Source organism: Balaenoptera acutorostrata, chromosome 16 (genome assembly GCF_949987535.1).
Source record: "Balaenoptera acutorostrata chromosome 16, mBalAcu1.1, whole genome shotgun sequence".
Taxonomy (NCBI): Eukaryota; Metazoa; Chordata; class Mammalia; order Artiodactyla; family Balaenopteridae; genus Balaenoptera; species Balaenoptera acutorostrata.
In genome coordinates, this window is record NC_080079.1 from 14372355 (window position 1) to 14397130 (window position 24776).

General features: G+C 49.3%; 1 protein-coding gene across 1 annotated transcript; it reads right to left on the reverse strand.

Annotated features, from left to right (window-relative positions):
* Positions 1-10654: 10654 nt before the first annotated feature.
* PNLIPRP1 (pancreatic lipase related protein 1) lies at positions 10655-24776 on the reverse strand. Its single transcript, XM_007173150.2, is given in 12 exon segments — positions 10655-10718; positions 13379-13546; positions 14264-14372; positions 16268-16397; positions 17316-17434; positions 18921-19040; positions 19148-19267; positions 20704-20812; positions 21640-21774; positions 23431-23556; positions 24035-24189; positions 24728-24776. Coding segments are annotated over 12 exon segments (1404 nt in total).

The window sequence follows — 24776 nt, forward strand, 5'->3', positions numbered from 1 at the left end:
CTTCGAGGATGAAGAGAGACGCGCACGGACACCAGATGCACAGGCACGAGGCTGGAGGACAGGGCAGGCAGCCTTCAGCACACATGGGGCCCTCCCTCGAGGTGGGGACCCTGAGGCTGAGGCCTCCCTGCACACAGGGAGTTGGGCAGCGCCTCTCTCGGACCCTGGACTCAGGGTCTTCCCACTGCTGTGCTCCCCTGTTCTGGGCCACGTCCCCCTGGCAGCCCTACCCCTACCCGGCTCCCTGCCCACGTGGGGCTGTGACTTACCGTGTGGCCCCAGAGCTTCCACCCGTAGCCCAGCAGGTTGGCCATGGCCTTTTATAACCAGACTTTATCCTTTGGATTCCTCAGAAAAGGATGGGGGTGGGGGATAGATAGGGCTCTGTACATGCCAGATTTGAACCTAGGTTATCATAAATACATAAAGCCAGCTCAGATGGGGAGCAGGGCTGTTTATGAGATTTGAGGAAAGGGAAACTGACTTTATGGGATGGCAAAGGGCTCTGTTAATCTGAATTTGCAGGTACAGTTGCCAAAAGATAGTGTTCCCCAAGTGATAACAGGGAAACTCCAAGCTGTAGTGCCACCCACTCAAATCCTCTTGGAAACAGGAACCCCAAACTCATCTCATTGCCCTGCAGACACTGGCAGAGCCGTGCAGGAGTGGGCAGTCCGAAACATCTGCTTAGTGGAAGCATCTGTTTATGAAGACAGCCCTTGGTTACTTTGGGGGTGAAGTGGGTGGAGAGCATCCTTCCAAAGAAGCTGGACAGAGTTGTAAAAACCCTGCTGGTGGAGGCACTCAAAAGAGTGAAATAAACACTGTTCAGATACAGCTTTGTTTGGAAACAATATAGTTTATGACCCAGGGATAAGAAAGATGGAAGTGTTTGCTTTCCTTCAGGGCTGAGGGGTGAAAGCCAGGTGCTGCCCAGCTGTTTTTAAAATTGACATATGATTTAGATGCTCCAAAGTGTATAAATCTTAAGTTTAAAAGTTGAGTACAGTTTAATGAGTTTTGACAAAGGTATACTCCTGTGTATATGCCCCAGATCGAAAAACATTTCCAGCAGCCAGAAGTGTCTCTCATGACCCCTCTACCACCACCCCCACAACCATGCTCCGACTCCTATCACCATAGATTAGTTTGGTCTCTTCTGGGATTGCACATAAGTGGAATTATACAGTAGGTGCTGGTTAGAGTCTTGCTTCTTCCACACAACACGGTTTTGAGATTCATCCATGTTGTTCCATGTATCAGTAGTTGGTTCCTTTTTATTGCTGTGTTATATGGTACATTTCTGTGTGAATCTATCACAGTTGGTGTATCCATTCTACCTTGGTGGACACGTGGGTTCTTTCTAGTTTGGGACTGTTATGGACGATGCTGCTGGGAACTTTCTAGTCTAGTACGTGTCTTTTGTTAGACTTGCACTCATTTCTCTCAGGTTTGTCCCCAGAGGTAGCATTGCCGGGTCCTGGGGTGTGTGCGTGCTTAGCTTTAGGAGCTGCTGCCAAACACTTTCCCACAGCGACTGCACTTGCATGACCTCCCGTCGGCAGCTGGGTGAGAGTTCCAGTTGCTCCATATTCTACTCCTGCCCTTCAATCAATCCCAGAAGCACTAAGGTTGCCAGCAATTTCCAGAGGGTTTCAAGTGTAGAAAATGGCTTCTTTTTTTGTGAACTTCCCTTCTGAGAACTCTGAGGCTGGAGGTGAGCAGGGTGGTGCTGTGGGAAGCCCAGGAATGAACTTCCTTATCTCAAGTGGGCTTAAGAAAAGTCAAGGTTTGTGGAACTGGTAAAGTGATGATGAACCTGAGTGGAGTCACCTCTGCCTCAATGACCCCAAAGCCCAATGTTGCCATCCCACAGCTCCTGGAGGTGTCCTGCAGTGGAGGAAGGAGGTTAGTCCGAGGCCTGACACTCATGCTCATCAAGAACCCTACTGAGGAGCCTGGAATGGCAGTATTAGGCTGAATGGAAGCCCTGGACCCATGACATGGGGCCAGTGGCTGCCCTCCACTCTTGGGAAAACATACAAACTCCTCACCAGGGTGCAGTGTTACCTGGACCATGCCTCTCTCCCCTCCCTCACCTTGAGTCTCGCTCATTGAACTCCAGGCACACGGGCTGTGTGCAGTCTCTTGAAAGTGCCCATCTTGGAGTCTTTGCATATTCTGTTTATTCTTCCTGGAACACACCGCCCTCAGTCATTCCCTGCCTAAACTGAAGTTATCGCTCAGGGCTCAGCTTAAATGTGACATCTTCAAAGAAGCCTTCTCCAGTGCCCGTGGAGAAACCAGACCTTCCTTTACATCTCTTATCACATTCCTTATTTTTTCTTCCACGGAATGTATCCCGATCGGTAATTATATTTCAGTGATTATTTGTTTAGACTTCGCTTTGGTGGCAGGGTCAAGGTCTGTAGAATCATTTATGTGTCACCAGAGCTTAGGACAGCGCCTGACAGGTACTAGGTGATCAATAAACATTTGCTGGATGAAAGGATGCGACATTGGAAGCTAATGGTGAGCTGGATAACGTCCAGATCGCTGCTGCCTTCTCCTCCCTGCTCTGTGCCCTGGAAGCTGTCTCTATGGACGGCCTCCCTGCACTACTTGCCCTTGGCCTTCTGGTTGGGTTCGGTCAATGGGAAGGAGGTGGGAGGAGGGAGAGGTTGGGGTATTTCTTCCCCAGGCTCCCTCCCTTCTGTGCTGTGGTCGGGTGATGGCTGCACTTCTCTCCTGACAGCTGCAGCGCCTCCCCTGGCCCCAGCTCCTTCCAGACTCTCACGACAGCTTCCTCCCTCCAAGCTTCAGATTCCAGGGAAGTTAGAGCTCCCAGCTGCTGCTACATCCCTGGTGATTTAGTACCCCTAGTGGATTCCCTTAACCCTGTCCATAGTTCTGTAAACAGTCCCTTGGATAAGCCCTCGGACTGGGCCATCTTTTGTCACTGGGGCCCCAGCAGGTGCATCTAGTCAGTGGACATCCCCTGAGAGAGGTTGGTCACAGTGGTTCAGAGGCCTGTGGTCCATCTTGTGGGTTAGCTGGGCCTTGGGCACCACCCTTTCCTGACTCTATATTCCTAATGAGGACATTTCCATCCTCGTTAGGAAAGGGTTTGGATTGTGTAGTTGTTTGGTTTCACCACCCATACTAATAGTAGCCAAGCCTTTCTGTGACTTGTCATTTTTGACAAAGATTTAGTAAGACACTTTCAGATAATCTGTGGTTCCCATTGTCTATGCTCTCCTGGTTCCAGCTACAGACTGGTCAAGGAATCTGGGAAAACTCCTCACCTGAGTGGCCAGTGGTGTTTCATCTGGTCAACAGTCACCTGGGAGGGCAGAGCTGGAAAGAAAGGGGAGGGTTATAGTTAATTTAGGCAAGAAGCGATTCTCGTTATTTCCAGGTCACCAGGCTCTGTTCTAAATGCCAAGGGCAGGTGGTGGCCACCCCTGTCCTCAAGGGACCCACTGAGGCAGATTTGCTCAATATGAGGAAAAACTTTCTAAAGGTTAGAGTCACTGGGAAGTAGGATAGGCCTTTGCTGGCAGGGCATGACCCCTGCCTTACTTGGATGACATTGTGACTGAGTAGACATGGACAGAAGCCAAGCATCAGGTGAGGGGTGACTTAAGTGATGTACTTCTAAGGTTGTTTTCAAATCTGGGATCCCACAGGAAATTTTGGAAACTGCAACCTAGAGAAAGGACTCACCTTTCAATTCAAGCAAGAGTCACCCTGAAGGAGCACGGCATCCAAACCCCTTGTTCAAAGTGGATGAGGAATCATCCAAGAGGTGACAATACCTAAGATAATGAGAAATAAGCTGAACAAACACATCTCGGGAATACAATCTCCGGAAGAGGTGTTGAGGGCATGAGAGAGAGCTGAGTATCAAAAGAGAAATAGGTGGTGTTGGTTCAAAAGGAGTCTTGAGGGAAAATGGCAGTGATCAAATCGTAGCTCCTAGAGCGCCTTTTTTTTTTTTTTAATTAATTAATTTATTTTTAGCTGTGTTGGGTCTTCGTTTCTGTGCCAGGGCTTTCTCTAGTTGCGGCGAGTGGGGGCTACTCTTCATCGCGGTGCAAGGGCCTCTCACTATCGTGGCCTCTCTTGTTGCGGAGCACAGGCTCCAGACGCACAGGTTCAGTAGTTGTGGCTCACGGGCCCAGCTGCTCCGCGGCATGTGGGATCTTCCCAGACCAGGGCTCGAACCCGTGTCCCCTGCATTTGCAGGCAGATTCTCAACCACTGCGCCACTAGGGAAGCCCTAGAGCGCCTTTTTAATTCCCATTCTACAGCCAAGGCAACAGAGGCCCTGAAAGTAAGGGGCTTAGCTGGGGTGAATGGAGGAGGAGGCCTTGACTTTAGGCTCCACCTCCTACTGTGCTGCTGCTCTCTCCTTCTGAAGGCCTCAGTTTGCCGTCCTGTAAATGGGGGGAATCTTGGTGGATTTAGGAACACTGTTCCTGCACCAAGCTGCCCCCCACGGGGCTGGGCACCCCTGCCACAGTCACCAGTGGTTGGGGGCAGACCCACTGGGTGCTCTCAAGCAGTCCTGAGCCTGCCTGGTCTCTGTGACACGTGACCCAAGGCAGGGCCCCAGGCCGCCTCCCAGTTGGCTGCCCATGGCAGGGCCAGCTTAGCTCCTCCTTCCTCTCTGGGGACCTGAGGTTCTGAGGTCCTGCCAGCTGTCTGCCCTGGGAGGGAAGGGAAGTCCAGCACCTGTGGGAGAAGTCATTCACTGGCCACGTGGAGGCAAGTGGCAGGGTCAGAGCCTGGGGAGACCTGCCAGCTGGCGCAGCCGCTGCCCGGGGGAGGGGGAGGCTTGGGTTCTCCTTCTCCTGCACCCTGAGGCCTATTGAGACCTGTTCATTCCTTGCCTTCATCACCTCTTTTATCTGTTCCCTCCCCTCCCCTCTCCCTGCCCTTGCCCTCGAGGGGCTGGCATCACCTCTCTCTAGGGCACCGCCTCAGCCTCCCCCAGAGTTTCCCCCCAGCTCTAATCCTGTGGGTGGCTCCTTGACACCCTCAGATGCGTGTTCCACATGTTTGTTCACTCTTTCGTGTTCATTTTTATGCGGCCAGAGGGTGCTGGATGCTCTTCCAACCTTGAGGGTGTAACAGGGAACAGAGCATCCTGCTGCCCTGCCCTCATGGAATTGATGGTCCCTTGGGGCACAGACACTGATTGCCTAAAAGAAATACCATTTCAACTGATTGAACAAGCTAACAAGGAAAAGCACACTGATGAGGGCTTGTACCAGGGCTACGTAATTTGGGCTTTAACTAAAGAGAATAGTTTGCGGGTGTCCGGTGGAGAGGGATCCAATTTAAGTGGAGTCCAAGCTCCTAAGCCGGACATGCAAGGTTGGCCACTGTTATAGGTTGGGTTGTGTTCTTCGCAAAAAGATATGATGGAGTCCTAAACCCTAGGACTTCAGAACATGACCTTTTGGAGTTAGGGTTTTTACAGAGGTAAAATGAGGCCATTAGAGTGGGTCCTGATCCAGTATGACTGGTATCCTGATGAAAAGGGGAACTTTGGATACAGAGACATGCACAGAGGGAGAAGGCCATGTGAACATGAACGAAGAAATTTGGGTGATACGTCTACAAGCCAAGAAATGGCAAAGATCACCAGCAACCACCAAAAGGAGAGAGGCATGGACAGGGTATCCCTCACAGCCGCCAAAAGGACCCGAACCTGTGACAGCTTGGTCCTGGACTTTCCAGCCTCCAGAATTGTAAGATCATAAGTTTCTATTGTGTAAGCCACGCCATATGTGGTACTTTGTTATGGCAGCCCGAGAAAATTAACATGGCCACCACGTGGCCTCGCCCAGCTTCATTTCTGCTCTTCCTTGATGCCTTCCCACCCTACAACTGCTTAGATGGAAGGACACACAGAATAAACCTGTTCTTTTCCTCTCCTGAGCTTTTGCACCTGTGGGTCCCACTGCCAGGGATGTCAGCTGTATCTCCCCACTGAGGAACCCCCTGAGGTCCCCGCTCCCACCCCCGAGGCTCATTCCTCCCCCACCCCTCCCTGCTCCTCTCTGGCCACATTTGCTCCTCCGTTCCGGGTCCCAAAGCCAACTCTCTGCTCTCAAAGCCTGTGACACTGGACATGTCTTCCACATTTTCAGTCCCAGACTGTACTCTCCAAGGTTTCTCAGACCTGAGTAAATAGAAGGACACCATGCTCACTAAAAATTTTCTCCCGCCCCCTGGACATTCCCATTAACATCATTTCATTGCACATCAATTTAGGAAACAAAACTCTTACTGCAAATTACCACAGCAAAGAGAAAACCTTGTCTCTGTAACTGACTAAAAAAAAATAGATTATCATCTAGGTGAAAACACAAAATTAATAAATTCCCTTGGAGAATAAGGAATAAGTTCATGTGGAGCCCTGGGATGAGAAGACTCACCTTTAGAGGATTCAGGAAATACTGTTTCCTGGGGGAGCTTCACCCAGCTGCACGGGGAGAAGTACCTGAGGGCTTTTTAAAAAGGCCTGGGGGCTTCCCTGGTGGCGTAGTGGTTGAGAATCTGCCTGCCAATGCAGGGGACACGGGTTCGAGCCCTGGTCTGGGAAGATCCCACGTGCTGCGGAGCAACTAGGCCCGTGAGCCACAGTTACTGAACCTGCGTGTCTGGAGCCTGTGCTCCGCAACAAGAGAGGCCGCGACAGTGAGAGGCCCGCGCACCGCGATGAAGAGTGGCCCCCGCTTGCCGCAACTAGAGAAAGCCCTCGCACAGAAACGAAGACCCAACACAGCTAAAAATAAATAAATAAGTAAAAATTAAAAAAAAAAAAAAGGCCTGTACATGGGATTGTTCTTGAATTGGTCAGGGTGGGGCCTGGGACAAGCCGCCCCCCCATCTTTTTTTTTTTTTTAATTAATTAATTAATTAATTTATTTTTATATTTATGGCTGTGTTGGGTCTTCGTTTCTGTGCGAGGGCTTTCTCCATTTGCGGCAAGTGGGGGCCACTCTTCATCGCGGTGCGCGGGCCTCTCACCGTCGCAGCCTCTCTTGTTGCGGAGCACAGGCTCCAGACGCGCAGGCTCAGCAATTGTGGCTCACGTGCCCAGCCGCTCCGCGGCATGTGGGATCTTCCCAGACCAGGGCTCGAACCCGTGTTCCCTGCATTGGCAGGCAGTTTCTCAACCACTGCGCCACCTGGGAAGCCCCCCCCCCCATCTTTTTTTTAAGCTCCCAGGTGATTCTGGTTTGCAGGCTGGTTGGTGCACCCCTGGCACTTCTGGAGCTGCCTCAGCTAGTCCCGTGAGTCCTTGGATGCCCAGCTTCCTGCACCTTGGGGTGAGCATGCAGGGCCTGAGCTGGGTGGGTCTGAAGCCCATCCTAACAAGCACTGCTTTGTGTGCCTGCTGCCTTCTGGTAGCTTTGAGTCTGGGGTCAGACTGTGGCCATACTCCCTAAGGTGCCTCCCTCATCTTACAGCTCCCTGACTTAAGGATGGAGCCTTCCGTTCCATTTTACAGATGAGAAAGCTGAGACCCAGAGAGGTGGAAAGTCCTTGCCCAAGGTCACCAGGCTTGACTAGAGCCCTGACTGCTGGCTCAGTGCCTTTTCCTATTACTTCCAACCAGACTGAATGTCCCCCTGAGCTTTATGGTAACAAACTGACTATGAATGGGGTGTATTTTCATCGCTCCAAAGGCCATATTCATATGCATTCTGAAAAATGCACCACCTCTGTTATTTAAAAAACAAAAAAGAACAAAGTCTGATCAAGCTGGCCCCATGCAGCTGCTGAAATCTGGATTTCAGATCTGACAGGGCCACATAGACACTGCAAGTGTCCCCCAGAGTAACCACGGAGAGCCCTAAACTCCCCATCCATCTCCCAGGCGGTGCGTTAAGGTCAAGGATGTGTGGGGCTGAGCTTGGACTCCCCAGTGGAGACAGGAAATGTGGGCTCCATAGCCACACTGATAAGTAGCCAAGGTGTTATGATGTGATTGCTTCTGTGCTACGATTCCTGCTTACCTTGTGTGAAACACATAGGATTTAAGCTATTTAAATAGTTCAAAATAGAGTCACAGTGGCCAATGTGAACGTCCATATTAGTTGTCTTGGAACGTCCGCTGTAGGACTGCGAGTGTCTTAGAGTGAGTGGTACCTTAGATAAGAAATTTGATGGGCAACGTATGTCACTGGAACTGAAGGAGCAACTGATAGAGACAAGGTACCCTGGCTGTAACTGTTACACCTACTGACCCACTCCTTGAAAAGAGACCCTGAGCCCAGCGATAGAAGGCTCTCTGCTGGAGGACCCCATCCCAAGGTGCTGAGCTCTTGCAGGTGGTCGCTGAGCGATGCCCTGTCAGAGCAGGGGCGACTTCCCACTCCTGCTTGTCTGGAGACCTGTGGCAGGACCAGGACCTCCGCTCGTGCCGAGGTGCCTCCTTCCCCACTTCTTCTTGGGGTGGTTCCTTTACCACCTTTCCTATTTTCCCTACTCTGACTAAGCTGTGTTGTGTGCTGTTTGTGTGCAATAAACCGATTCATGAATTGAATATTGGCTACATTTCGTGTATCTCCAGCCCCGTGATTCTTACCTGGCTTTACCGCTGGGCCCTGCGACACACACGAGGTCAATGGTGGTGATCGTGGAGACTGCTGTTCCCTGCCTTCCTGGGAATTTTCTCAGGATGTATACCTGATAAAAGGACCTATGCCCATTCTAGGAAAGGGACTCGGGAGGAGCGAGCAGGAGGCTGGCCCTGCTCTGGCTCGGGTCTCCATCAGCTGCCTTCCGTGTCCCTGGAACATATGGTTACCGGTGCACCTGCTGGCAAACCCAAGGTCACCCAGGTCACCCGAGGCTCAGGGCAGAGCCCCCGCTGTGTGCTTATGGTGTGCCCAGCAGATTAGGGGAGCCTCGGCAACTGGCTTCTTCTGCCTGCAGTCTTTTTTCAGCTTCCTTCTTGTTTTAAAATCCTTTTCTCCAAGTTATTGGCCGTATCTGTTAGTCTAGGGAGCAGGTGAGACAGGCCATCCTTGAGCAGGAAGGGCCCTCTCAACATGGCCGACCAGTCTCGCCCCGCCCCCCCCATTATACCTGGTTCCACTCGCCACCCTCATACACCTCATCACTTCTTGCCTAGATGTCTGTGGGGGCCTCCTCCTCCTTGCTGGCCTCCCAGCCTGCAGTCTCATGGGTCGTCTTCCTGCAAGCCTGGGCCTAGTTCCCACGGCTCTTTGGAGCCTTCCCCTTCTTACTCCTCCCTCTTCTGGGCCCCCCTGTCCTGGCATATACCTTACTTTTTGCACCTAGTGGGCAGCATGGCGGTGTTTATTTAGGTGCCGGCCCCCTACCACCGTGCACGCCCCGGGCACCGAATGGAAGTCTGCTTCCCTCTCACTCCAGTGCCTGGCACAGAGGTGGTGTTTGGGAGTGTCTGCAGAAGCTCCATCCCGTTGATTGGATGTGCTGCCTTGCCCGGGGCGCGGGTTCATGGCCAGCGCTGGGTCTCTCCTGCTCGGTGCGCCCCACCCTCTCCTCATCACCACGGTTTGCTGAGCGCCCACCCCGTGCCCTTGACCGTGAAGCCTTTACTACAGTCGCTTGGGGAATCCTCGCCACACCCTCTGCTTTCAAGGAACACTCTGGAGCCCACTCGCACTCAGGTTTGAAGCTCAGTAATAGCCTGACATGCCACTGGGGCTTAGGAGCTGCCGTGGTGGGCGGGTGACCAGGAGGGGAGACACTCAGGGGAGGCAGTGCACTTCCTGGCCCCGTACGACCCCCTGGGGATGATCACGGGACAGGCTGGGCCACCTTGAAGACTCCCCCCAGGTACGGAACACCTGTGTGGGCGGGGCCACGGTGAGGTCTGCTTGGCTGAGTCTCCCCGCCCCCGCAAAGACAGAAAAGTCCCCCCTCAGCCGGGCCTGCATTGGGCACCCCCTGGACCCCTCCTCAGCGCCCGGTCCTGCCTGGGATGGTGCTTGCCCGGCAGGCAGAGAGAGGGCTCTGAGGCAGCCCCGGCCCGGGGCCAGGGGGCGCTGGAAGTCTGTCTGTGCTCTGCAAATGTGCCCGCCACAGCCTCTGGGTGCTGGAGCCCCTTAACCTCACCAAGAGCCAGAGCCCCCAAGCGGTCCCATCACCACACAATTTACCATCACAAAGGGGCCACGTCCTGGCAGGGCCTTCCATGATCTCAAGGTGATGGCAGAGTCAGGGAGGGGCCCTGGAACCAGAGTCAGGGGCCTGACCCTCCGCCCCGATGGGGCACGCCCGCTCTGTGTGCTGAAACAGCGAGCCCGCACGCCTCTGTTTCCTCACCTGCAGGATGAGGGGCAGGGCTAAAGGCTCTGCCGAGGCCCCAGCTCCACTCTCTAGTGCTGCTGTCTGTCGCCACCGCTCGGGTGAGGAGAAGACAGTGGGCACAAGGACCAGGGAAACTGGGGGGGGAGGGGGGTGGTAACTGGAGGTCAAGGGCAGGAAACCCAAATACACGGAAATGGGCAGGGCATCTTAAAATAGTCAATTCCCAAATGTCCCAGCGGGGGCAGCTGACACCAGCGACAGATGCTGTGAGCAGATAAATGCATGTACGGGTTTTATTAGTGTTACACGGCGGCTGCATCGCGCCCGGAGTTTAACAGGGCATGAGACTGAGCAGGACGTCTTCTCTCACGGTGTCTTTGCTACAGAAACTGTATCTGTGGAGAGAAAGGAATCTTTTAAAGTGCTGGGCGTTCTTACCTGGCAAAGGTAACTGCTGATTTACAATTCAAAATGATGAGGGCTGCCCTAGGGTGGTAGCTTCAATAAGTTCCTGGAGGGCTGATTGCCTGGGGGCTTCCAGGGGGAGGGGCTGGCTGGACCCCAGGACAAGGTCAGGGGTTGCTCAGAAGTGGTCCCTGGTCTCCGGGTCCTCTGGCAGCCAGGACTGTGGGCACCTTGGGGCAGTGACTGGACCTCTCACGGCTCTCCTTTTCCACAGTACATGTGGGCCCCCCATAAACCCAGCAGAGGGGTTTACAGATGGGCTCACTCTTGCCTCAGCCGTTCTGGGGACCCGATTCCACCTACAGCAGCTCAAGAAAACACAGCAGCTACAGTAGATGGAGCTCTCGCTGGCTGTCGGCACCCACACTCACTGATCCACTCACGCAGTGCGCACTTCATCCTCACCACACAAGTGTGAGGAGGTATTGTTACGAGTCCTACATCACAGGAGAGGAAACTGAGGCACAGAGGGCTCTCAGTTAATACGTAGAAGAACCAAGATGCAAACACAGGGCCTGGCTCTCCCCTTGGGCTGCCCCCTCCTGCCTTCCAGCCATGATATGGGGCTGGTTACTCGAGTCTCAGCGATGGAGTCTTTATTTGTAGAAGAGGGCTTAGCTCCCTCCCATGACTGGTGAGAATCCCATGTCAACAATGTAGCATCTCATGACAATAAATATAAAAAAGCTTTATAATTAATTTAAAAACAATGCAGATGTAAGTGGTATGGTTACAGCTCTTCCAGGAAACATGGGATTCTCTCACCACTTGTGAGCTCTGAAGCTTCGTCCTCTCTCCTCACCTTCACTGGCCCCTCCCCACTTTCTCTTTGTATCTCATTTGTCTTTCCTGGAAGCCCTAACCCTAACCTCCAATCGAATTCCTGTCCTCTGCACCGGAGCCCCGCCCTCAGCAGCCTGGCCTCCCCGTGCCCCTCACATACCTCCCCTGTCCCTCTGCCCGTCTCCCCAGCACCCTCTTTGGGCCCCTCACGGGGAGTTCTCAGTCTGTCATTTGACCTTTCCAATGAACCATAAGTCCATTGTTCTCAACAGCTATACTGTAAACCTCTCAAGAGCAGCCTCTGTCTTTGCATTCCCTCCTATACGCCAGGCATACCTGGTACTTAGTAAAGTCAGAGAGGAAGGAAGGAGGATGGTGTGTGGGGAGAGAGAAACAAAGGGGGGAAATGACATTTTTCTTTTGGTACCATGTCACTGGAGGGAATTCCTGCCAGCAGGTTCCTTAGCAGGACTTGAAACCCCAACGAGGTGACTAAAAAAATTTGAGGGGGTTATGAGAGGAGGTTGGACCAAAGTCTTAATTTTCTTTAGTCTCCCAATTATTATTATTATTTTTTAATGTTACTTATTGGCTGTTTTCCTCACAGCAAAATATTTGAATAAGTTGACGAATTCAGTATTTTTACTCCCCAAACTATTATAGTTTGTGAGACTCTCTCTTCCTATATTTAAAAATTCTGAGGTCCACCATCTAGCTTCTCTTAGATAGATTCCCTCCAGAGTCGGCAGGCGGGGAAGCTGCCCTCAGGTCATCGGAGGGCTGAGGTAGCAGCTGAGGCACCTAGAGGGTGCAACGCCCTGTGTGATTTGGTCTCATACCTTTTTTCCTTTCTTGAATCCACCTGTGAGCAAGGCACCTCCTTGGGAATGCCTCTCATTTTAAAGATTCCAATGAGACCACCTTCTTCAGACATGATTTTAACTACATCCCAGGATCCAGGCAACAGGTCCACTTCCTAATGGGACCTGGGCCACTGACCTTAGAGTCCCAGTGTCCTCCGATGGGGGAGAGGAGGCCTCGGCTGCACCCCCAGCCTGCACAGGGCTCCCCACTGGCCTCCTCGACACTGTGTTTTCAGTGAGAGGACCTCCTTGCTCCGCCGACGCCCTGCCTGGGCCAGCCCCTCGGTCCTCCCCTCACAGGGACGGGGAGGACCCCATAGGGGTCATCCAGCTGATGAGACTGCTGTGAGGTCTGCCAACCCAGCCCCCTGCCCGCCCCCTGCCCGGGGGTGTGACATTCCCTGGGGCCTGAGTTTAGTGACCCCACCTAACCTCCAAACCTCAATCAGTGACCAAGAGCCCAGGATCTCCTTCTCGCCAAGCCGCACGGGGGTGTCCTGCTGGCCAGACTTGGGGTCTGAGCTTCGGTCATTACCCCCACCTCCCCCGCAGATGCCACAGCCAGGGATGCCACGGGTCAGGATGAAGATTCTGCAAGTACTGTCACCTCAGCTCACTCGCCTCATCTCAAATTTTATATCTTTTGCTAAAACTGATTTCCTTTTCCTTCTATTATCCTGAACTTTCACTGATGTTCCCCTCTTTAACTTGTAGCCACTCTCTAACTGATACTTATAACCTTATACCCTTCAGAAATTATTTCTTATTTCTCTTTCTTATTTTTCCCCTTAGTTTTCATTGAAGGCAGGGCTGTATCATCTGTGCCTGCCACAGAGAGTGCTGAGAACACTGGCTGAACCTCAGCTGACTTTCTGGGGTGAGTTTCCATGACAAATGCAAGTCTCCACAAACGTCCTTAGGCACAAGCCAGCAAAGACACGTACTCCGTCTTGTCCTCTCCCTTCTGCACGGTGATCTTGGCTGCACCCACTTTGGGGAAGGTTGGGTTTACCACGTTGTTATTCCAAAGAAACTTGACTTTCTCAATTGTTCCAACATCAATATCCGCGTCAAACTCATTGGAGTGGGTGGAGCCTGGTCTGATAATCCCCCTTGAAACAGAGAAACAGAAACGTTCCCATTCACTGAAACAAGTTCTAATGACCATATAAGTCCCTGCCATTCTTTTCTACTCTAGATTAACAAGATGATTTTTTCCAAATTAATTCTCAAATAAAGGTTAGAGAAATGAAAAAGTCAGCTATATGCCAGCAGCCTCAAACTACTATTTATTTTATTTTATTTTTGGTCACATCATGCAGCATGTGGATCTTGGTTCCCTGACCAGGGATCGAACCCGTGGCCCCCTGACGTAGAAGTGCGGAGTCCTAACCACTGGACCACCAGGGAAGTCCCTTAAACTACTATTTAACTATTATTTCCTCAAACGTAAGTTAATTTACCCTCAAAACTTTCCTATAGAAAACTATATAATTCCTTCATATTATTTTTTTCTGGTTGAATTATTTGTACAAGTTATCCACTAGTTTAACACAACAAACATGTGTGACTAGGCTAATCAGAAGATATGATATCTGGGCAAACATTAGATTTATCTTAAAAAATCTGATCTATTGAGAGAGAAAGAATGAAATGCCTGGATTTATAATAGAGAAAAGAACATGTGTTAGCAGAAATCTGAAGTTAACTTCAATACATAAAGTAAATAATTTAGAATCCATTGATAAAGAGACGACAAGTATGTCAGTGCATGGATGTGAAGGCCATGTGTATCAAGTGAGAGGTGGTACCAAAAAAAGGAAATTTACTTGAAGACATTGTATTGGTGAGTGTTTCCCTTATTTCCAAACAAAGCAACTTTGATTTGACCAGTGGCTGTTCTTCCAGACAGTGTTATAGAAACTCCGTATCTCCAGCCTGCACAGGGCATAGAAAAGAGTTTTTATTCATGCACAAAATAGTTGACAGAAATCTCAGATTCTTGTCCCATCCCTTACACTGAGGCATCGAAGTAGGAGAAGTTCTACATGTTAACCTACGATTCAAACTAGGTCTTAAGGAGAAACACATATCTGGCAGTGGACCCCTGTAGACCTGCCCGCCCAGTAAAGGGGTCACTAGCCACATGTGGCTGCTTAAATTTAAACCCAAATTAAATAAAACAAAAATCAATTCCTCGCTTTCCCTAGCCACACTTTAAGTGCTGAATTGCCACATGTGGCTGCTGGTTACTGCATTTGACAACACGGAGCGCTTCCATCAGGGCAGAAAGTTCTGCTGGACAGCTCTGTCCTCGAAGGACAGTACTATGAGTTAAGGTGGAAAGAGTAGGAACAAGGGCTGGTCCCCACATTTGGAAAGGTAGTTCAGGGGTGCAGTCCTGGGAGCCTCAAGGGCAAGGTCTGTGTCTTCCCTCTGCCTCTCCAGGGCCCTGGGCAGTCTCCAACACAGGGGTCGTCCAGATTTATGCCTGAAGGGCTGTCTCGGCGCCCAGGAGCACACACACATACACAGGAACCTATACACACATGACCACACACTCATGCGCACATAAACACACATATACACGCGCACACACATACATACACACCACATACTCACACACACATTCACACATATGTATGTAAACACACAGACACACCCTTTGCCTAACTCCTACTTGTCCTTTACAACCTCAGAGGTGTTTTCCCTGCCCTTTCCTCTGATCAGGGCCAGGTCCTCTGTCCTACCGTGTCACAGCAGCAAGCCGTCGAGCCCAACACACTTGTAGCTGCTTGCTCAGTTTCAGTTTTCTCTGCTGGGTTATAAATTTCATGCTAGGGTGTCTTGTTCATCCCTGCACCACCCCACATCTAGCATAGCCTGTGGCCCATAAATAAATGTTAGTTGAGGAACGAATATATGGTTTTGAATGTTTAATTTGTTGTTTTAAAATATTGGCAAGTATTTTGTGCATCACTACATCAGAGGAAGGATTGATTAACCAATGCCTTTTTAAAAAATATGTAAACAGTGATGGAAATGTTCTATATCTTGATTTTGGAGATGGTTACATGACTTTTTATTTATCAAAACTCAGAATTATACACTACAAAAGGTGACTTTGGCTGTATATAAATTATACCTCAATAAACCTGACTTAAAAAACTATATGAGACTTGGATTATATTTATGTATTTATATAAACACAGTCTCTTTTTTACAGTACAATATCTTAGGGAACTGTCATAAGGCAGGTTGGCACAAAGCGGCTGAAACACACCTGACTCTACCCTATATACTAGTCCATTCAGCAGAATTTGGAGAGAAATTACCCCTTTCTGATCCCCTCCAACCCTCCACCAGAGATGCACCCCCCCATCCATGGGCATGAGGGACACATGGACAGAAGGCTGGAAATTGAGGAGATTGGAGTTGGGCTTCTTAAGTGGGCTAGATAAGCAAAGAGTTGGTACCAAATACATTTTGAATGGATAGAACAGGTGCGGATGACATGATTTTTAAAATGCATAGGACAAGGAACTGTGGGGTGGTGAAAATTCAGAGAAGACGGCCACAGAGACAGGTAAATTTCTGTTATCCCATTAATTATGCTGTTTGTGTCCACTCATTTCATGCCATAGAAATAAAATGAAAGTAAAGCAGACCCTTTCTAAATCCTCGGCTGAGTCTTAAACGGGGTAGTTTGGGTGGATGTGTCCTGTTACTAAGATGAAACATACCCACAAATATTTCAGGTTAGAGGCCACCCCTTTATGTAAAACACAAACGAAACCTCTTTTACTTGGGTGGGAAGTCACAGTGCCACTTACGAGCAAATTTGCTGGACTCTCCTGTGTTCAGGAAGAATTTCTGCTGCTCCTCACGTGTCTTGCCAGCAAATCTATCAGCATAGTGGCCCATCTGTGGGCACCCTTCATCTGGACAGGGGAAGCACTTGTTCTAATGAGAAAGATGGATCCGGCTGTAAGGTGTGAATTTGTCTTTTTATGACCCACACATCTGGGGAGCAATTTTCCTATAGTCTCAGTTTCCTCTTTCATAACTGGAAAGAGATTGGAATAGATGGTCTCTAAACTAACTTCATCCAGGATGTAGTACCCAAGCCTGATGTACATCACATTAGAACTACTTGGGAAGCTTCAGAAAATATTGATGCCTGGGCCCCAGGTTAGATCAAATATGCCTTCCACCGAGTGGCATGCTAGTGAATGACTAACAGGAAACTCTGGGACAAAAAGTCCGGTAGAGTTTACCAATTTCCGTGGTGTAAATACTCCGTGCCTGTGGCCAACTTCAGGCTATCAGCATGATGTCATTGAATGTGGAGTCGGGAATAGATGTTCACACTGGCTCTAGTGAGCCCGCATAGGCAGGCTCTGGTGTATCGTTCGTGCATCTCTCTCCTTGTTGCCAGCTGCACAAGGCACAAACCCCCAGCCCGGCATGTAGAACCCCAGCATCCACCTTTCCTTCTCTCTGGCGTGTAGATTGTTGTCTCACACATTCTATACTTGCTCTGCCCCTGTCAGAAATGTGCACTCTTTCCCCTCCTTCTAAACTCTATGATTTTCCAAGCCAGATTCAAACTTTGCCCCTGCAGGAAGCCTTCCTAGATCATTGAATTGACTGCTCTACTCTCCGATTTCCCAGAATCTTCTGCTCCCACATGACTCTTCTAGAATTTTAGCTACCTCCTGCGTAAGGCTTTTTCCCCCCTCCACTCTACAGGACCGTGAACTCTGACATGCAGTGCAAAACAAGTAGGGGATGATCAGACCCTGGTGAGAGAGTACTACAGATCCCAACACAGCAGTACAACAGCCCCACCTTGGGACTCAAAGCGGGATAATAGCTTACAGACTCAAAGTTCTTGTAGGAAGCGCAGGGGTACGCAGCGAACCCATCGGGATTGAGGATGCTCTCCGAGTAATACTTGTAGCTTCTCAGGTGATTGCAAGCCACAAAGTCCCGGGTTCCTAGGTAAGCAAAGGGGGAAGTCTGCACAGGTGGTCAGGGCCCCATCACAACTTCTCTGCCTCTCTCTCCAAGTGGGATGGTTCCAAAGTGGGACCGTATTTTCAGAAATTTAAGATTAGTCTAAAATCCAGCCACAAAATGACAGTTAACATATAAAGGCTGCTTTCTGTGTGCTGGGCAATGTTCTGAGCACTTTACATGTATCGTCCCTGTAAGCTTCACCTTTCCTCAGAGGTGGGTAACATACCATCCCTAATTACAGAAAGACATACAGGCTACAGCCTCAGATTTCAGATTTCAGCTAGGAAGTGGTGGAGCTGGGATTTAAATCCAAGCTCGTCTGGTGCTTGAGCCCAGGCCTCTAACCTCTGTTCCAATCTGTGTCCCAGGCACCAGGCTGGAGGTCCTCGAAGACACAACCGGATGTGACTTGACCTCCTAGGCATGACCAAACCCGGGCAAGGACATTGTCATGCCATGTTTAGGCGAATAAAAAGGAAGGTCAAGTAGCTTTAGGTGGCTTTATATGAGCATGCCTTTCACTCTCATGTCTTGTTCCTTCTTAGAACCTTCCTTGGCTCCTATAAATTCCTGCCAAGTGGCAGATGTCACAGCACACATTCCAGACCTGGCCTGAACTTGCTTGGCTGTTACTGATGGAGAGTCTTGGCTACTCTATCCATGCAAAGCCTCATAAAGCTGTAAAAGACAAACACATAGGTCCTCATCCTTAATAGTTGCTCTGGTGGTGTCCATACTTGCCAAGCCATTACGCTCACAGTCAATAAAAGTCTTTACTCATTTGCTTTTAACCTGTGTAGTGCCAAATGATGAGTCTGGCTGAAAATCTCACCTGTCCATTGCCATTTTGACCTTATTAGATACAGAGTCAGAGCTGTATCTGAAAGATGCCCTTTATCCCAGGTGTGCTGATTAATGATAAAGAATAGCTGCCTTGAGTAGCACAGTCTCTGCTCTAACCTTCCTTACCCGTGATTGCTTCTTATTCTTTCCCCAGCATAGAGGAGTGGTGACTCTCATGTGAATGGATTTGCCATGGACATGATTGGGAATATTCCCATTTTGTCTATGGAGTTGAAGCCAGTTACATAAGCTTGAACCATATCACTGACTCCCAAGGGACAATTGGCAGAAAAATTCTCTTAGATTCAGGATATTTACTTTTATGGTATTTCCCTCCCTTATTAGGTAGCTATCAATTGATTGTTGGAGTTACAGCTTTAAGCAATGGTTTTGAAATTCTCTGTTGCTTGTTCACTCCAGGACACCCACACAATGTGTAAGGAAATAAATCAGCAGAGCTGAGATATAACAAATGATACGTGGCTATATTTTTAAGAAATAAGGTCTAGAAGGGGGGATTGTATATTTTCAAAGAGCAGTGTGTTTTTGTTGCTAAGATTTGCTGTGGGAATGGCGTTGCTCCCCCAGGGAAGTGATGTCCCCACTCTGCTCTGGCTTTACCTGCCCAGATGCCATCTAGGTCCACGATCTGCGACAGGGCATTCTTCTTGCATCCGGGCATTTCCTCTCCTCCGTTTGGGAAGAAATCAAGGTGACCCACCTGTTGTTTCGTTCCAAAGCCTGAAATGTTTAGAACAGCAATGAGCTTTTCATAATGCAGGGCTCTCATTAAAAGGACGTGCTCTCGCAATCGCACGTGCTTGCAGCTGGAACATGGAGGGGCTCACCCATGAATGGGATCAGAGGAGCTGCATCCGTGTGGATCACATCAACAAAGCCAGCGTCGGAGGGATCGAGTCAGACCTCTTCAGGAGTACCCTCGAAACTTGCTTCTACAGGATCCAACCCTAAAAGAGACGGCCAGTGCTGCACACAATAGGCCTGGCTATAGGTGCCAGCAGGATTGAGCTTGTACAGTTGCCCAGGCTGTGCACTACCTAACTCAAGGGATGCCATACCCTGGAGTTGTGCAGTGCCATGGCCGGGGTATTGAATATGGAGACAATGAGTCTCAATGATGCTCATTACATTCCAGTGGCATGGATAGAGAAGGGCAGGTGAGCAAAGAAATTTAGATTTTGTTTAGGCAAGGGTTTTTTTCCACATCAGATTCTCCCACTTACTTGTATATCTTTCTCCTTCAACATTCTCTTTCTCTTCCCAAGTTTGAAGGAAAAAGGGGAGAAGTAGTATGGTATCACAATTCAAAACACAAATTCTGGGACTTGGGTGCCTTGCTCCAAATCCCTACTTGGCTATTTTTTGAGCAAGTTGCATGACCTTGGGTGAATCACTTGACTTTTTCTACGCCTCAGTTTCCCCATTTATAAAAGGGGGTAATAATACAACTATAAGATTAAATGAGATAACATATGCAGCATTTAGCATAGTGCCTGGCACTTCATTATGGGTGTATAAGTAAATATTTAGAATTATATCTCCCTGACTATATTTCCTACTTGACAGGACTCCTAGATTTAACAATTGTTTTTGAAGGTTTGATCAGAGTAGCTGAAAAGGCACGAACATAATTGTCTGTTGAAAATAAAAGGGAATGTTCTTATAAAGGTAGAGACTTGAACCAAAAGACAGCAGAACCGGGATTGAATGTCAGTTCTACCACTGATTAGTTGTGTGACCTTGGGCAAGTCATTTGCTTCCCTCAGCCTTCTTCTTTAGTTCTGAGGATTAAATGAGAAAACGTAAAGCACTTTGCACAGTATTTGGGATAAGCAGGCACTTAATCTATGCTTACTATAATTATTATATTAGCATTATAATGATTATATTATATTGATATATTTTGTGGTTATAATTTAAAGGCTTTGCTTGGGTTAAAAGGATGCTTTTGGTGTGGTGGTGTCTGGGTTTCTTCTACCAACGAAGGCAGTGGAAGCAAAATTTCTGTGTTCTATTCTGCCCTTGATTTCAGAGAAGGGGCAAAGGAATGACAACATGGACTTGTCTTAATTATGTTTGCTCACGTTCATATTAGCCTTACTCTGCATTTTCCTGGCTGTTCAGTCCTGCTGAGAGACCCACATCACCAGAAAATGGATGGGGACAGAGGCAGAGGAATTAAAGAGAGCAAAGACACCACTTCCCCTGCCACAAAGATAGGCTTCTGGGGGGCTTCCTAAAATGCTCTGTGCAGAATCTAACCGGCTCTGCCGCAGCCAAGGGGATGGACTCTTTGGGGCCAGCTCCAAGCTAAGCTGCAGTCTTGCATCACGTTCTGGGGCTACTGGGGACAAAACCTTGGGCCCCAGCCCTCAAGTCTTACCTGAAATCCTGCCCAGGCCTGGAGTCTTGCTCCCAGCCTCTCCTGCCACGTGGGCCCCCAGGCTGTGGCCGATGAGGTGGACTTGGGAAGGTGAGTAACTGTAGTTCGACTGGAGAGGGAAGATTGTATTTTCAGGACATATCTGTGCTGTGGTTTTCACAACCCTAATGCTGGTACTCCTCTGCTGAAAACCTGCCACAGCCCGTAGGATCAAGCCCAGCCCTTTACGAAAGCCTCAGCTCTTCTGACTCAACACCTGTTTTTCTAGACTCTTTTCTAGCTAGACCCTTAGTGGAACTTTCAGGCCCTCAAGTATGTCGTAGTCTCTCACCTCTGGGTCTGGTTTAGCCTCCTCTTCCTGTTGTCATGTCTCCCCAACCATGACCCCAGTTCACATCGACACAGCTCAGCCATTAGCTCTCAACTTAGATGTCTCTTCCTGGGAGACATCCTTAATCACTGCCCCCCGCTCCCCAGACTGGATTAGCTGCCCCCCTGCCCCCCCGACATGTGCTCCTAGAAAGCCTGTAGCCACCCCTCCCCATCCCCACATCAGAACCCTGATCACACTCACCTGTCGCTGTAAGCTCCCCCAGGGCCTGGGACCTCAACTATTCTCTTTATTCCCTAGCAGAGCTCCTGACAATGTGCCCCCAAATATCGGATGAACAAACAAATGACACAAGCTCAAAGTATTCACACCTGTTGGTCTCAGAGATGTTCACCCAGAAGTACTTGTTTATTATAGGTCTACATACAGCGCCTTGAGCACAAACACCATAGGTTTTGATTTGAGGTGAGTTTTAGAAGTAAGACTCCGAGAGAAATATCAATTCTTTCTATTTCCTCTTTAAACATATAACCCTCAGCTGTGTCTTTACCCAACAGAGACCAGTGGGTGCTGTGTGTCCCCTCCTCAGCCCGGCCACCACTCACCTTGAGCATGGCCAGCATCTGGGCCACCTGGGCGCCCACCACACGTACGTTGTTGGCAGCCTGCGTGTAGGTGGTCTGGGAGCCTCTTTTCCAGTCCACGCAGATGCAGTTCACCTTCTCCACCTTGAACATGTTCTGGTGTTGGAGAGACACCAGGGGGTTATCATGAGGGCTCGTGAAACCACTTCCAACCAGAGCTCAGAAATGGTCGCCGAGAGTTACCACTGGCTGTCCTTCTGTCCCTTCCTAGCTGGGGCACTGGGATGAACTCGATTTTGTTAGGAATCCCGTTGCCAATAGGAGTTATCCCTCGGGGCAAAAGCTACAAGAAAGGCAAATCAATTCCCTCTCTAGTTCGTAGACTAATTAAAAGCTGACCACTCTCTGGTTTTCTTCGACCAGATTCAATCAGGTTGATTCAATAAGGTGGCTGAAGCCAGGGCATCATTCAAAGAGTCCTGTTTCAAAAAGAAAAGGTCTCAAGTGCATTGTCTGGCAGCCAGGGTCTAAATGACCTTGTGGATTTGACTGTTGAGGTCCTTTCAGCCTCGTGGCAAAGCCTGGGCTTGCTTCACCCCAGGCTGCTGGGTATTTACGAAGCTTTAAGGTGGGAGGGAAGTGTCACTATTTTTACAGTCAGGATAGCACAATATTTCATGGAGGAAACACACTAAAGATATTTTAAAAATAGAACTGCACTGATTTAAAAGATATTGAAGAATTCTGAAAGGGAAACTTCTTCCTGGATGTCAAAGGAACTGATATATCCTTGGAAGTTCTGCCGGGCAGGACATATGACCAGCTTGAGTCTAAAGTGGTACTATAAATTTAAAATCCACCTAGAATCTTTTCACATATATGATACTAATATGTGTGATCACACACACACAGATACCAACAGCCGTTTTCTCAGGACTTTTATTTTTAAAGCAGCCCTGAGGAATCTCTTACAAACCTGGAGAACTTGGGATATAAACTATATCTTACAGTTTATACATTAAGATACTTATTAATGATGGGACAGAAGCGATACCAAGAGTTAAATGGTTGGTACAACCAAGGTCAAATGCAGAATGATTTTAATTTTCAGAGTTTGTAACTTTTCCTGTTGACATTTTAGGTCGGAGGGTGGTAGACAGGCTGCTAGGGTAAATTCTTAGGTGTCAGAAAAATGTATTGAATCAGTGAACACAAGAAAAGAAGGGATGATGGTGTATCGTGTGTATTTGTGTGTGCGTGCCTCTGCACATGTGTTTTTGTGTGTATGTGTATGTGAACATGTGTATATTATTCTGTTGTCTATCGTTCTGAGCAAAAGATGCTCTATTACAGTGGGTTTGGCACTTTCTATTCTGTCATTTTGGGCACCCAGTCAGTCGAAGCTCTCCGTATCTCAAATAAATGGTCATAGCACACGTCTCTGACTCTCAGGGAAGTGGGAAAGACTTGAACAAAAAGAACATAATCCTGCGTTTATAGGAATACAAAGTAGCCTCACTGAAATGGAAGCAGACAATATTTAGGCTTGATTTAACCAGAAATGAGAGGACAGAAGTGTTTGTTCACGCAGCAGATGCCATTGCTTCAGGCTACAGATGTAGTCTAGAAACTTGGAAGGGGATTTTTATTTTGGTGAAGAGGCATTTTAATTGCATAAAGGTACGTCAGTATGTCAGGATTTCCTGTTTGGAGCTCACTAATTGCGATTGCGTAAAGGGAGGTGGAGACATTAGTGGAAAGCAGTGGCAGCTGCCCGCAGCGCAGGCCACAGGGGTTAGAACCAGGCCCTACCTTGCACATATCCACGAGCCAGCTCTCATCTCCCTTGTCTATGAAGCCGTGGATGATGAACCGGGTCTTCCTGTTTGTTTGGAAATTAGATGCCTCAACCGTTGATGGATCGGAGGGAAGGAGAATCTGTGACAAACGCAGAAGGGTTCCGTGTTTTTGCAGCCCAGCCATTTTAGCCTGTCTCTTTCTTCCCCATCTCTGCCTGTTCCAATGCACAACCTTTCAAAGTTTAGCAAAAAGCCACTTCTTTCAGGAAGCCCACCCTGACCTCTCTTTCCCTGCCTTACCTTCCCAAGTCAGGAATCACTACCTCCACTGGGTCTGGATTGTGGCTCATGGTCTTATACCTTCCATAGGTTCTTCCATAAGCTCTTTGCCCAACACCAGAATCACATAACTAGCTAGAGGTTCTGACAAATGTGAACCATTCATTCATTCAAGCCAGCTTTTTTACCGGAGACCTACTCTGTCCAGGTCTGGCTAGGCCTGGGGGCAGCTGGCGGGATGGGGTAGAAGCAGAGGGTACAGAGGTAAGAACTCCTGGTCCCCCGGTGGGCACAGCCCCTCACCAGTTACAACAATGTTAAAATGGCAGAGGTCTCACTTGAAAGTTGTTTGGGTTCTCGTTGGTGTAGAGCAGGAAGCGAGTCCCGATGTCCTCAGGGCTCCAGGGGAGAACTTTCAGGGGCCTGATGGCGGTCCCAGCCCAGGGCTCAGAGTCAGAGAAGCACCCAATGGAATCATAGCAAACTTCCTTTCCTGTAAGAGAAAAGCTGACCCTGCTCAGGGGTCCTAAGGCTGGCCTGGTTGCTCCCCTGCTTGGGGACAGGCTGAAGACCAGGCAGACACTTGCCTCCGCCCCATCAACTCTCTCCTTGCCCCCTCTCCCCCCGTGCCCACCTTCTGATCAGGGAACAGACTCATTGAATCCCACAGAGACCTCTCTGCTTCGAACCACCATCAAAACTTAAAAGTCCTGTGTTCCCTGCCTAGATCTTCCGATAGGTTTATTTGACTAATGTGATAATGGGCACTGGTAAGTCAATATGTTAACCCAGGCAGGTGTCTAATGCTTTATCTGGAAGAGTCTGGCCTCGGGCCTCTGGGACATGAAGGCAGGCTGGCAGGGAGATGCTCTGAGATGGGCCCGCGCAAACTGCAGCCCCGCCCACGTCTCTGTGGAAACGTGGAGCTGTCTGCAGCCGCTGGAAACCCTGCCATGGCTAAAGCTTTCTCTGGCCAGTGCCGAGATGATGGGTTTATGCCTCTCTCAAGGGGCAGGTGGGATGTGTTTTACCTTTGGCTGCTCCCAGCAGGAAAAGAGTGAATGTCCAGATGCTCACCAT